At 39.6% G+C, this 15813-nt stretch overlaps 1 protein-coding gene across 2 annotated transcripts in view; it reads right to left on the reverse strand.

The window, feature by feature from the left end:
• The window catches only part of LOC110458075 (isovaleryl-CoA dehydrogenase, mitochondrial-like), a 20683-nt gene extending 5164 nt beyond the window's left edge, over positions 1-15519 (reverse strand). Inside the window, exons 1-9 of one of the 2 annotated variants that reach the window (XM_021509639.1) lie at positions 15260-15519; positions 13654-13743; positions 13228-13279; positions 12692-12861; positions 12461-12554; positions 6823-6959; positions 6276-6372; positions 1913-2006; positions 517-598 (exon numbers count right to left, since the gene is read on the reverse strand). In XM_021509639.1, the coding sequence (XP_021365314.1) occupies positions 517-598; positions 1913-2006; positions 6276-6372; positions 6823-6959; positions 12461-12554; positions 12692-12861; positions 13228-13279; positions 13654-13743; positions 15260-15397 (954 nt within the window). In that variant the 5' untranslated portion in view covers positions 15398-15519. Of the gene's footprint in view, positions 1-516; positions 599-1912; positions 2007-4807; positions 4902-6275; positions 6373-6822; positions 6960-12460; positions 12555-12691; positions 12862-13227; positions 13280-13653; positions 13744-15259 lie in introns of both variants that reach the window. The other variant, XM_021509640.1, reaches the window with a different exon arrangement.
• Between the last annotated feature and the right edge of the window lie 294 nt (positions 15520-15813).

Raw genomic sequence — 15813 nt, forward strand, 5'->3', positions numbered from 1 at the left:
GACATATCTGACTCCTGTGACCTTGAAAGTAAGTCAAGGTCATTTTCGTTTTCAAACTTTGTCGGGCCCTATCCCAGGAAGCCACCTGCCAAATATAAAGATTCTATACCTTTCAGTTCTTCAGAAGAAGTCGTTTGAAGTGTTTGACACGTTTGACCCCTGTGACCTTGAAAGAAGGTCAAGGTCATTTTCATCCTCAAACTTTGTCAGGCTCTATCCCAGGAAGCCACCAGCCAAATATAAAGATTCTATGCCTTTCAGTTCTTCAGAAGAAGTTGTTTGAAGTTTTTGACATATTTGACTCCTGTGACCTTGAAAGTAGGTCAAAGTCATTTTAGTTCTCAAACTTTGTCAGGCTCCTACCAACAAAGCTTTCAGCCAAATATCATGACTCTAGGCCTGTCCATTCTTCAGAAGAAGTTGTTTAAAGGAAAAGTTGACCGATGAGGATGGACGACGGATGCCGCACCATGACATAAGCTCACTTGAAGGTGAGCTAATAAATGCATATCGTACCTGGAACTCGCCAATCTTCTGACCAAACTGTTTACGTTGGTGTGCATAGTCAAAGGCCACGTCACAGCATGCCTGCATGATCCTGGAAACAGTGAATATAATCAGTTATACTTAAACAATAACTGGTTGCCTAGATGTAATTATTGTTGATATAATTACAAGTGGCCTCTGGCGGGTTTTATGGTAGATTTGCCAGAGGCCACTTGTAATTATATCAACAATAATTACATCCAGACAACCAGGTATTTTTTATATTTACATATTTTTCTTTTTTAAGACATATTCCTACAAAAACCATTTACCCTGCCTCAAAATACATTTCAGGCGGCCATTTTGTTTGTTTACATATTCCTACACCTGAAACAGGCAGTTGTAATTATAGTCGAGCAGTTGTAATTATAGCCTATATAATTACACTTGCCCTCTAACACTGTTGTAATGGGACGGCGCGGGGGCAAATGTAAATATAAAGATATAAATACAGATCTATAATCTTCATAGTTTATGCATCACTTTTAAAGTTACGTGATCCCCTACTGTGATATGCCTTCAAATTCCATGGTGAGGTTTTTGTAATACAAAAGTATATAGTTCTGATGCTGTCATCAAACCTATTTAACATCGAGCTGGGTCTACTACCAGTGGTAGATAATTGTATCGGTATTTCTGTGAGTATGTAGGTTTGGAAGGGAAGTTGGCAGTGTCATTTGAAGCTGTGTATGTAATTGGAAAGGAATTCAGAAATGTGCAGCTCTTACCTAACTCTTTGGACCAACCACAGAATTTCATATATCACCATTTCACAGACATACCTCTACCATGACTTCATTATTTTGCTTGAACAATCGTGGACATCACTTTACCAGGTTTGTTGTTGAATGTTGCTGACACATCATTTTGTACCTTACATTTATTTTGAAATATGAATTATCATTTCTCTGACAGCCATCTGGTGTGTTGAAATCTAAGATTAAATATTTTGTGATTTTCTGATTGATTTAATCGAACACCTAGGTAACTATTAGATAAGTTGTTAAGGTGATAATTGTTTGGCTTATGTTCCAAAGACATCCTAAAATATCTGACAATATGTACACTGTATGGAATAGCCAGAAAATCATGTTCTTTCTTAGAGTGACTTTGTATTTCTGTGGTAGACAATGCGATCACCTTACTGAAAAGAATTTAAGACAAGTTAAAAAGAACAATTAAAAATCTTTCTATAAACTTTACAGAAAGCTAAGTTCAACAAGACAATTTGTCTTTTAGAGCAAAACTAATTCTTAATGTAGAGTTAAAGCAAGAAATGGATTACTGCCAAGTTTAAGCATTAGGTTCCTACATGTAACTAACAACACTGGTGAGCTAGTAGATACCCCAGGTCACGCTGACTTACCCGAGGGGACCAGCAGCCAATACCAGTCTCTCAATGTCCAGCCCACTCATCAATACATACACGCCTCGGTTCTTTTCTGCTAATATATTCCCAGCTGTACAAAAGTCCACATAGTTCATTGTTACTGTTATGCATAATACTGAGGTCGTACTCTGATTCCCAAGGCTTTTATCAAACTTGGCATGGAAAAGCATGCTCGTGTTACCAAACACAGTTTGTTGTGTTTTCATCAGAAGTGAAGTATCAAACCATGAAAACCAAATCATTTTGGACATAAAACAACCAAGCAGGCATGGTATGTTTTTTCTTGAAGGAAACACAAAAACTCTACACTTGCATTGTTGTGGCTGCAGTGTTGCACAATTGTTGACTATGGAATCACAGCTTTGACAGGAATATTACCAGGATGGAGGTGTGTGTGTATGCATGGAAGGCTTGGATAACTATCTAGTGGCTATGTGCAGTGCATCGATCCTTTATCTACCCCAACACCCCATGAGACAGCGTTTGTTACTGTTGGATGATTTGAATGGTAAGTATACAGGTGTCAACAAACAAAATGACAGGAGTAAACATTAATTGTTGACCAGTAACAGTTTTTACACATTCAAAATTTTCCCACACAACCAACCAAAGATTGTCAGCTAAAGAAAGTATTACCTGATGGTATGTTCTTATTCTTTATCATATATTTAGTTAATTTGGATATTCTCGTATTTTCTATCTGATATCACGATATCACAGACTATCCCCTGCTGATATCACAGACTATCCTCTGCTGATATCACAGACTATCCCCTGCTGATATCACGATAACACAGACTATTTCCTGCTGATATCACAGACTATCCTCTGCTGATATCACAGACTATCATCTGCTGATATCACAGACTATCCTCTGCTGATATCAAAGACTATCCCCTGCTGATATCACAGACTATCCCCTGCTGATATCACGATAACACAGACTATTCCCTGCTGATATCACAGACTATCCCCTGCTGATATCACAGACTATCCCCTGCTGATATCACAGACTATCCTCTGCTGATATCACAGACTATCCTCTGCTGATATCACATATCACAGACTATCCCCTGCTGATATCACGATATCACAGACTATTCCCTGCTGATATCTGATATTACAGACTATCCCCTGCTTTATCGATTGATACTGACCTCTAGTTCATTGTGATTGTTACAAACATCAAATGCAAAGCGACAAAACTGGTAATAAAACACTTAATTCATGCTTGAGTTGGCAATAATTTGAAATGTTTTCCACTTGATGTTTTGACCAATCTTTGTCTTTAGATTATCCGAAAGTACTTTTGCCTGAAGCTGAAGGTTGGTTCAAATACCTTGTGCTAAATTCTTCAAACTATTGCTTTTACAAGCATGAAGTACACTGCATCTTAATTTTATATAACTAGCCATAATCTGTCAACAAAATAGAGGGGATAAGGCCATAGGAGGTTTATATAAGCCTTGGAATGATTATACAGATTTTAAAGGGTGTACTAGCTGGGATGATTTTAAAGGGTGTACTAGCTGGGATGATTTTGAAGGGACTGTACTAGATGAGGAGATTTCAACATGTTTATATCAAAGCTGAAACACTATGTATACCTCACAATACAATACATATCGCAGTATGGTGTTTACAACATGTTTATATCATAATGATTGAATACAGGAGTTTGTTCATGGTCTTAAAGAGCATATACCCGGTCCTACAAAATATATTTTTGTATGATTTCTAGTACTTTTGGGTATGGCTGCACAGTGGACCATATCTTTACTGAAGGATTCCAAAACAATAAAAACAAAAACTGATTGATAATTTCAGTACTGTTAGTGTATCCTGATCATACAGGTTAACAAAACAATTTGATACAATACACAAGAAAGTATCACAATACTATACAGTTTGATAGATTGTTTCAGCCCTGATTTATATACAGGTTCCCTAACTCATGGTGGTAGATTCTCATACTTTATTTGACTAATGATCATTTATTTTTAACAAACAAAAGGTTTACCGACGTAACAAATATTGTGTTTAGACATTTGATTCACAATCACACATCCAACTCAAAATGTCACTGTCAAACTTAAACGAATGAAAATGCAACATTTTAATATCTATGACTGGTGTTTACTACACAGGCTAGGATTTGTGACACTGGTTATGGTAGATAACGTATACAAATATACTTTATACTATTAACCATACAACCAAATCTGAATAAATAGTAATGGGAGTCAAATTGAAAGGAGTACCCCTTGTTTCGGTTTTTATATTTCATTCTGTTAGACTTTTGTGTTCATTTTAACTTGACATGAATACTATATTCCTTATAAAAGGGGAAAATAATCAGGCAATTCCTCGAACAATGTCATGTGAATTTTTACTAAACCTCACCCCAATGTTCCACCTGCCACAAAAACTCTCTCTATATCCAGGCCAGACATCAATACATACACACCTCCATTTTCAGGGCCCAAAATGTTTTCAGCTGAAAATTTCAAAGCCCAAGAAAGAAAGGCCTTCTTCCGATACAAATATAGCATACAGTAAATTACTTTTGTTTCCGAAGTTGAAATATTTAAGCTGTATGTTATAACCTTGACTAATATAGCGTGTCTTACTTTGTTGATTTGGGCAACAGGCAGTTTAGGAGAGAAAAGTAGAGGTGTGTACACATTATTACAGGCTCAATATGATAAATGTTTAAATATGATCTAATAATATGAAACATACAAAAGCATTCATGATGGTCAGTGAAAAGAGTTACAATTAGTCTAAAATACATGTATGATCTTAGTGTGAAGATATATGATCATGAAATGACCCAATCTGTTGTCTGAACTTTAAATGAAAGATTCTCACCCCAAACAACCAGAAGCACCGAGTCCACGCTCTACATCCAAGCCCGACATTAATACATAAACACCTCTGTTTTTCTCTCCTAGAATATTTTCAGCTGAAATTATTGAAAGTGTTTGGTATTTTAAAATCAGATCACTTAATTACAGTATTTTTCAATAATTCACAAAAGTTGCTTTGGACAGTGTAGCTTTGGTAACAATTTTGTATTCCCTGTATATTTCTAAGCTTTTGTCAACTGAAATCCAAACGTTAACAAGAGGCCCAATGGGCCTGCATCGCTCACCTGGTATTAATTTCACACTTGTAATCTTAAAAGTGGACTAAAATACAGCAACAGGCAGAATATCAGTGTTTGATTCATAAGAACCTATTAAAATATTTAAACATATGACGCATGTGACCTTGAATGTCGAACAAGGACTTTCGGTTGAAAGTAGGTCAAGAACATTCATTTGAGCAAACTTGGTAGCCCTTCATCCCAGCATGCCACAGGCCCAATTTCAGTATCCTGGGCCGTTTAGTTATTGAGAAGTGAATGGAAGATTTTACGACATTTTACCCCTGTGACCTTGAAAGTTGGTCAATGTCATTCATTTGAACAAACTTGGCAGTCCTTTGTCCCAGCATGCTACAGGCCCAATATCAGTACCCTGGACCTTTTGGTTATTGAGGAGAAGTCGTTTGAAGATTTAAAGACATTTTACCCCTGTGATCTTGAAAGTGGGTCAAGGTCATTCATTTGAACAAACTTGGTAGCCCTTTATCCCAGCATGCTACTGGCCAAATAGCATCAGCCTTCGGCATCAAAGTTTGAAGAGAATAAAAAATAATGTGCATTTTATTTCCTGTTTTACACAATCCTGCACAAAACTTATTACAATTTAAAAATTCTTGATCTCAACCAAATCTAATCAAACCATCTGTAAATCAATTTACTTTATGGCTATTAGCCTTCGTGGGTACTGACCATATTCATAAATGCAGGTCATAGATGAACCAGAATTATGTATTGAAGTGTTTGATATTTGTATGCTACATAATGAGATGTGTAGCCATCATCTGGTTACAATGTGTCAACATCTTAAATATTGAACCAATCTTTAAATAATCTATAGCACTGGAGAGATATCATCAGTTTGGTTGATATTGAAAAATGTAAACTTCAAACAGTAAACACATATATAGGTAAGATTGATCTGACATTGCTTCCTGACTATACATATGATAACTATATTACTTTAACTATAACTTTTACAGCCTGACTATGTTTCATAGATAAATATGACTTTACCTTTTACACCACGATTATATGTGTTTATGCTGTGACTAGGAAATTATTAAGGAATTAGTTCTGAAAACGTAAAACACATTGCATTGATTCCATAATTTGTTTACAGTATTTGGTACAGCAATGTTTGTTTTCTCCTAAGACCTGCCAATACTTAGCCATATTTGTTTGACAATGTACCTGGTACTCTGCAGTCCTCAAAGATGAGTTCTGATGTGTTGGATCCCCTCATCCCGAGCTTGTCTAGCTTGAGGCCTGTACTGAAACCAGGCATACCCTACAGTGGAAAACAAGATGTCTGGTTTGGTGTGTTTTATGTTCTGTTTTAACAGCTATGGTCATTAAAGAACATGCCAGGCTGTGGTAGTAGAGGAAAACCAGAGTACCTGGAGAAAAAAACACCAACCGTTCGACCAGTACAGTTCACTTCACTTAATGTCACGTCACTTACTGTCACTTTTCTGTTATTACCATGGGTTTTTATACCGTTTTTCCTGCTATATATTCTATGTAATTCAATTCTTGTAGAATAAAACAAAACCCATAGGTCCTAATTGCTCATATATATTTTTCTTAAAGATTTCTTATTCCTGTTCTCCAGCCATGGAATATCAATAGGAAGAATAGAAGTGAGGCATACAAATCAGTACAGACTATCAATGCATTGCCTCATTCTATATACGGTTGTCTATATATTATATCATTACACTCAACACTGTCAGCTTACCTTTTCTATAAGAAAAGCTGTGATACCATGCTGGGGTTTTTCTGTCTTTAAATCAGTTTTGGCATAAACAACCAATACATCAGCATCAGGTCCATTTGTGATCCAAAACTTGTTTCCATTCAATACATAGTGATCACCTACAAGAACAGAAGATTTACAAAATAATAACTGATACCCTCCCAGTACTATGATAACCTCCCCCTACATACTATGTACTATAACCACACCCTCCCCAGCCAATACTATTATAACCCTCCCTTCCTACTATTTACTACATTGTAAAACCACACCTTCCTCACCCAGTAATGTGATGTAGTCATTAGTGGTGTGACACCTTAAAAAGTTAGTATCTGTACTTTGCTAGAGTTAAGTCCCTTGTGGAGCTCTTGTGTTAGGAGGGAAAACTTGTCGTTTTTAAAAGCTTAAAGTGTGGGCGAGTTCCGCACAATTGGGTGCCGGCTGCAGGTAATGACGGTGGTGGAAGGGTGTCTGGATCCCGGACTCGTTGTTGGTCCCGGAGCGGGATTTCAAACTTTCTATGGCTGTAGATGAAGGTAAGCTGCTGTGTTGCTTCATTTATAGAGTTTTGAATTTCGAGTAAATGGTTTATAGGTTTGTTATTTGTAAACCTTTGAAAACCTTGTGGTTGTTATAGTTTGTATGTAAAATGGTCACCCATGCAGAAGTCGATACAAGGTGAATATTTTGTTGTTGCAGGTTATTTTTGTAAATGGCCGAGTATTCAGTTGACGGTGATGGCAGGGCTTGACGTCTACTATACAATTGATATATGGGCATGCAGTGTTGGTGCCTACAGTTTAGGTGCCGCCCGGATATGCAACATGGTGGTCATGTTGCAGAGTTAGTGCCTTGAGGTGGAGGTCACGTGCAGGATTCGGTTTCAATCAGGACCATGTGATAGAATCCTATTGAGGTCACTGGGTACCGGAAGTGATGTGGCAGGTGGACATAGTGAAGTATTGTGTGTACCACAGTTGGGGTATAATAGTCCGGTGTCTATTATAAACTGATTTATGGAAGTAATAGGTATGTATATATATATATCAGTAAGCCACTGTAAACCTACTGACACACACCAGTATCTCCTCCCATCCAGTTGTCACCCCTCGCACACCACGAGAAGATCTTTCAATACCTGTAACAAGAAGGTGTGCAAACTGTGTCCATACACGCGCTCCACAGATATATTTCAATGTACAATCAACGGCAAAGTGTATCACATACTACAAACGCTGACATGCACATCAGTCAATGTGGTGTACCTTATTACCTGCAATAAATGCAAGTTACAGTACATGGGCAAGACCTGCACCCAGCTCAATGTCAGGATCAACAACCACCACTGCTCCATCAAGCAGAACAAACCAGACTTCCCTGTGGCAAGGCATTTTAATATGCCTAGCCATAGTTGGAAAGACATGCAGGTTGTTGCCATAGATCATTGCCCTACATGGGATGAAACGAGACGATGTACGAGAGAACGGTTTTGGATCACCAATCTACAAACCCGCTACCCTCGAGGTATGAACGAACGATAGGCGGTAGCCATCCGCTCGTTTTTCTTCCAGGGGGCATTTGATCTAATGATGCATTACTGCACAGTTGGTCTGCTATCTCGCCTGCCTGCTGCTTCATGTCAGTGTGTGTAACCAACAGCCGTTGTCAGATTAATTTTGCAGATTTATACAGTATCTTAGCCATTTCATCTACTTATTCCTCCTGCACTCACTTATTTGATAATTACTTGCATAATTCCTGCAAACCAAAAGAGGCACATGCATTATTCTTGCAACCCATAAGAAGCGACTAAGTGTGGACCCCCTGCTACGACTGTTAGATCCATCGCAGTATTGAGAGGCGACTAATGAGACATTCCGTAGCAAATTGGAGATTTTTCACATTTACCCGGCCAGATTTCCACATGCACATGTTCCGTGTTTTGATATCTCTCGTTGACTCACTTTATATGATAGTGCATCTTGCGCAAGAATAGGTCCTCTACATCAGCATTCCTTGTCCGCCATGCTCTCAGCTTAATTGCTGCCTTCGGCTGTCTTTAGCCGAGGGGACTATTGGTTTTATATAATAGCTATATTTCAATTATAGTATATCAATTTTCTTGTAATATGATGTATATGTACATGTAACTGTTCTGTTTCACTGTGTCTTGATAAAGGAGCAGATCGCTCTGAAAATTTGACAACCTAAACTTGTCCACACTGTTGGAATTACTTCTTTGCCCCATATGTCAGTAAGGTAATACTGGGTATATATTAAGCTGTAATAGAATTATACTGTATTTAATAGTGAATTAACCCAATGAGGTGTACGTAAACATTATGAAGAGAACCGTACTAGTAGTGATACAGCGAAGAGAACTTTGTGTGTTGAATAGTACCCTAGTACAGTGTTGTTTATACTTACTGAACTTTATCTAACCAAGTGGCTGGACATTGCAGATGTTGTGGAGATAATTGACTCTACAGTTTATAATAATGAACATTATTTACCAAAGTTAACCTATCTAGGTTGTCTGTTGTTCTATATATATATATGTTCATGTATAGGCTAGGTCTACTGTCAATATACAGAGTATACAGTTTAGTATCTAGTACTTCTACATATTTCATAAAGTATATCTGTATTTACCGTGAGTGAGTGGGTATGTGTGGTAATTGTAATATGTAATACTCTTAGGTAATTTAATTGTATGTTGAACTCAGTATCTTTGTTTGCTTTATATTATCAGACTACAGTCCTTCCTGACAAGAACTATCATAACCTCCCCCTCCCCACCAAGGACTATGATAACCTCCCATCCCACTATTTTAACCTCCCCCTCCCCACCCTGTACTATGTTACCCTCCCCTCCCACTATTATAACCTCCCCCTCTCCACCCTGTACTATGATAACCTCCCCTCCCACTATTTAATGATTATAACCTCCCCCTCCCCACCCAGTACTATGAGAACCCCCCTCCCCACCCTGTACTATGTTACCCTCCCCTCCCACTATTATAACCTCCCCCTCTCCACCCTGTACTATGATAACCACCCTGTACTATGATACCCTCCCCTCCCCCCCCTCTACAATAACCTCCCCTCCCCCCCCCGTACTATGATAACCTTTCCTCCCCACCCTGTACTATGATAACCTCCCCTCCCCCATCTCTACAATAACCTCCCCTCCCCCCCCTGTACTATGATACCCTCCCCTCCCACTATTTAATGATTATAACCTCCCCCTCCCCACCCAGTACTATGATACCCCTTCACACCCAGTACTATAATAACATCCCCCTCCCCACCCTGTACTATGTTACCCTCCCCTCCCACTATTATAACCTCCCCCTCCCCACCCAGTACTATGATAACCCTTCACACCCAGTACTATAATAACATCCCCCTCCCCACCCTGTACTATGTTACCCTCCCCTCCCACTATTATAACCTCCCCCTCTCCACCCTGTACTATGATAACCTCACCCTCCCAACCCTGTACTATGATAACCCCCCTCCCCACCCTGTACTATGATAACCCCCTCCCTACCCAGTACAATAATAACCTCCCCCTCCCACCCTGTACTATGATAACCTTTCCTCCCCACCCTGTACTATGATAACCCCTCCCCCTCCTGTACTATGATAACCCCCTCCCTCCCCCCTACAATAATAACCTCCCCTCCCCACCCTTTACTATAATAACCTCCCCTCCCCCCCCTGTACTATGATAACCTCCCCTCCCCCATCTCTACAATAACCTCCCCTCCCCGCCCTGTACTATGATAACCTTTCCTCCCAACCCTTTACTATGATAACCTCACCCTCCCAAGCCTGTACTATGATAACCTCCTCCCTCCCCACCCAGTACTATGATACCCCTTCACACCCAGTACTATAATAACATCCCCCTCCCCACCCTGTACTATGTTACCCTCCCCTCCCACTATTATAACCTCCCCCTCCCCACCCAGTACTATGGTAACCCTTCACACCCAGTACTATAATAACCTCCCCTCCCCACCCCGTACTATGATAACCTCACCCTCCCAAGCCTGTACTATGATAACCTCCTCCCTCCCCACCCAGTACTATGATACCCCTTCACACCCAGTACTATAATAACATCCCCCTCCCCACCCTGTACTATGTTACCCTCCCCTCCCACTATTATAACCTCCCCCTCTCCACCCTGTACTATGATAACCACCCTGTACTATGATAACCCCCCTCCCCACCCTGTACTATGATAACCCCTCCCCCTCCTGTACTATTATAACCCCCTCCCCCTCCTGTACTATGATAACCCCCTCCCTCCCCCCTACAATAATAACCTCCCCTCCCCACCCTCTACTTTGATAACCTTTCCTCCCAACCCCGTACTATGATAACCTCACCCTCCCAAGCCTGTACTATGATAACCTCCTCCCTCCCCACCCAGTACTATGATAACCCTTCACACCCAGTACTATAATAACCTCCCCCTCCCCACCCTGTACTATGATAACCTTTCCTCCCCACCCCGTACTATGATAACCTCCCCTCCCTACCCACTACTATAACCTCCCCCTCCCCACCCAGTACTATGGTAACCCTTCACACCCAGTACTATAATAACCTCCCCTTCCCACCCTCTACAATAACCTCCCCTCCCCACCCCGTACTATGATAACCTCACCCTCCCAACCCTGTACTATGATAACCTCCCCCCCACCAAGTACTATGATAACCCCCCTCCCCACCCTGTACTATGATAACCCCCTCCCCACCCTGTACTATGTTACCCTCCCCTCCCACTATTATAACCTCCCCCTCCCCACCCAGTACTATGGTAACCCTTCACACCCAGTACTATAATAACCTCCCCCTCCCCACCCTGTACTATGATAACCTCCCCCCCACCAAGTACTATGATAACCCCCCTCCCCACCCTCTAAAATAACCTCCCAAAATCCCCATCCTGTACTATGATAACCCCCTCCCCCTCCTGTACCATGATAACCCCCTCCCCACCCTGTACTATGATAACCCCCTCCCTACCCAGTACAATAATAACCTCCCCTCCCCACCCTGTACTATGATAACCTCCCCTCCCCAATCTCTACAATAACCTCCCCTCCCCACCCTGTACTATGATAACCTTTCCTCCCAACCCTGTACTATGATAACCTCACCCTCCCAACCCTGTACTATGATAACCTCCTCCCTCCCTACCCATCACTTTAACCTCCCCCTTCCGACCCATTACTATGATAACCTCCCCTCCACATCCATTACTATGATAACCTCCCCTCCCCATCCAGTACTATGATACCCTCCCCTCTTCACCCTGTACTATGATAACCACCCTGTACTATGATAACCTCCCCTCCCCACACTGTACTATGATAACCTCCCCTCCCCACCCAGTACTATGATAACCTTCCCCTCCCCTCTCAGTTCTACAATAGAACATCCCAGTACAATACCCAATAGGTCTGTTTAGTGGACCTTAATATGGAAGTCAAAGAAGTCAGTACTTGCTTTCGATATTATCTGCAATTTTTTTTTAAACATGAATATATTTAATCTTTTCATATCAAAAGATAATTGAATAATTCACAGAATTAAACATTACCATCTTTTTCAGCTTTGAGTTTCATGGATACCACATCAGATCCTGAGCCAGGTTCACTCATGGCCAGAGCACCTACTTTCTCCCCTGTGATCAGCTACAAAGTAGAGGTCAGGTAGAATATCAACATTTGAATAGAAAACATTATATAACCATTTAAAAACAATTATCACCTATATATATATATATAGCTACATATCTACAATTACTGATAAATATCAAACAACACTGTACCTGTGGCAGATATTTCTGTTTCTGTTCCTCTGTACCGTTCCTCACTAATTGGTTTACACACAGGTTGGAGTGAGCTCCGTAACTAAGTGCGATGGCTGCAGAAGCACGGGACATCTCCTCCATTACGAGTACATGATCCATGTATGACATCTCTGAACCTCCATACTGAGCTGAAGATACATTGAATATTTTACTGATACTTTCACATGTACCTCGTAAATAATACTGTTAAACTGGTTTACTACTAGTGACATCAGTTTTGAGTGTGAAGCCATGCACTACGTACATGATGTATAAATGAACAAAAAGCTGTCTTTCTTAAGATAGTCCTTACAGTGGTATAACCAAAGACAGGAAGTACAGGGGTATTTCACATGTGTCATTGGGTGGAATTCAGATCCTGAAGTTCACAACTACCATCCCCTAATCAAACACTTATCAATGAAATCATAAAATTTTAATCAGATAAACAGATTTGCATACAACTCTCAAAATGTTATGAGGAAGACTGTCATACGATCTTAGTTTTGTTTTACCTGGAGCAGTAATTCCCAAAAGTCCAAGTTTGCCACATTCCAACCAGAAGTTCTGAAACATATGTTTGGTGATATAGATGCATGAAAAAGTAAGATGTCCATTATTGTATACAACCTTATTCCTATATAGCTACTATGACATCAGATTGGTTATAACATTTCATTGAAGTTGATCAGGATTATTTACCTAATCAAGCATATATATAGAATTAATAAATCATGCTTAAAGTTGTATCATAATTATATGTAGCAGGACTGGACATGGTCGATCACCAGTGACCAGCTGGCTCATTTGACTACAGCATTGGTCCGAGTTCGGAGGTACAATGTTTGAATCCCAGTCTGGCTGTACATTTTCATCTCCTACTACACATTATACCTTTAAGTGTTTGTTTGAAACTTTCATGAGGAAGTAGATGTACTTACCTTGATGTCTTTGAATTCATTTAGCTTGTCGATTTCAGCAGCTTTTGGTGCTAACTCCTTTTGACAAAATTGGAACACGGATTCTCTCAACTACAATGATAAACGAACCACAATCCTTTTTAATATGTCACCATCATAGAACATAGAATTCAACCCAGCTGCATGTGTAGATTTGTTCTTTTACAAATAATGCATGGATAACTAAAACCACTTATTACAGCTCACAAATTTATACCCTCTAAGCTGATCCTGAGTACCCATCTAATGATATACATACAGTCTACTCTAGCCATGATACTCATATGTGATACTTGATTAACTTATGTTCATTGGTTTTATTTTTCTGTTGTCTATCATGAAACCACATTAAATTTACACTGAAATTGACCAGTAATAATACATCATGGGAAAATTTTATGACGGTAAGTTAGTGGCAAGCATACAAGCTTTCGGCACAAAAAAATTAAATCATGATGAGGTATTTTCGGATGATCCATTTCCATGCTGTAAAGTACCTGTTTCTGTGCATCTCTAGGAGCATATATATATACGATACCACACATTTATTGACATCATCAGCTTTTGGGTAGTGAAGTAAATACTTATTTAATGTCCACAAGATCATTGAAGAATGACTTGAAAACAAGTACAATTCACATTATTTTACTCAAATACATATGCAAAAGTAACTTTTTACTATTACCTTTTTATTAGGTTACCATGCAACAGAAACAAACAGTAAGAAAAGGTAACTTTTAATGTAAATCCCAAGATATTATTTTAATGAGACCACTGAGGAGGGCAAAGGGTTAAAGGTCAGTGGGGCGCGTCTAATTACCCAATACTACCCAATACCACCCAATACTACCCAATACCACCCAATTCTACCCAATACTACCCCATACTATCCAGTTATGAACCAAATACTTCTTTATTACTGTGAAATATCACCTTTGTAGACGTTATTTACTTCCATCTGCCATATTTTATCGGGAAATATGCGATTTGGTGCCGAAAACATCACCGAATTGCCGTGACTATGACCCAATACTACCCNAGCATACAAGCTTTCGGCACAAAAAATTTAAATCATGATGAGGTATTTTCGGATGATCCATTTCCATGCTGTAAAGTACCTGTTTCTGTGCATCTCTAGGAGCATATATATATACTTTACCACACATTTATTGACATCATCAGCTTTTGGGTAGTGAAGTAAATACTTATTTAATGTCCACAAGATCATTGAAGAATGACTTGAAAACAAGTACAATTCACATTATTTTACTCAAATACATATACAAAAGTAACTTTTTACTATTAACTTTTTATTAGGTTACCATGCAACAGAAACAAACAGTAAGAAAAGGTAAATTTTAATGTAAATCCCAAGATATTATTTTAATGAGACCACTGAGGAGGGCAAAGGGTTAAAGGTCAGTGTCCGTGTTACCCCTCCATTTAACTTATATCACACTGTTGTATTCTCTATTGTTTTATTCAGTAATTTCTCATTTGAGGCCCCGAAACTGGTCACTTAGCTGTACAGGTACTTCACCTGTTCACAGGGCAAAGGGCAAGTTTCTGAAGGTTATTCAGTTTGTACCTGTTTTTCTTCACTGTTCAATCCAAATAAGTTATCATTGATTGGGTAATATGAACACGGTCTTTTTGGAGTCAAGCGAGTGTGGTTTGTTCTGAGGACTGATCTTGCACAGAGACATCCATATCTTCGAAGTGCCATCGTCGTGGGTCGGAGAAACTGTTTGGGTGACAACAGGAAGTGGAAAAGAATTCAAGGCTACATTCGCGTATCCCGGTTGAAACGGTACGTGTGGCGCAGAAATTTTCCACGATAAACAAACACCCTTGCGCCGTTCTATAAGCAGAGCTAAAAATCCACAGTTTCGGAGAATAAAAAACAATGTATCAAGAATATTATGCCCTTCTCTAACGCGTCCACTAAATTACATAACGTATCTTAAAAATTACATGTGCCTTGACATTGTTTAAGAAAGAAATAACGCAACTTGGCAATAGTCAGCATTTTAGTTTCGGTCAGGTACCAAATTTTCCTGAGGTCAGCCTCGGTTCAAATCTGTACCTGTCGTTTTCTTTACAGGTTCAACCGTTTCAACCGGATACGCGAATGTAGCCCAA

This window comes from Mizuhopecten yessoensis, unplaced genomic scaffold, assembly GCF_002113885.1.
Source record: "Mizuhopecten yessoensis strain PY_sf001 unplaced genomic scaffold, ASM211388v2 scaffold9425, whole genome shotgun sequence".
NCBI lineage: Eukaryota > Metazoa > Mollusca > Bivalvia > Pectinida > Pectinidae > Mizuhopecten > Mizuhopecten yessoensis.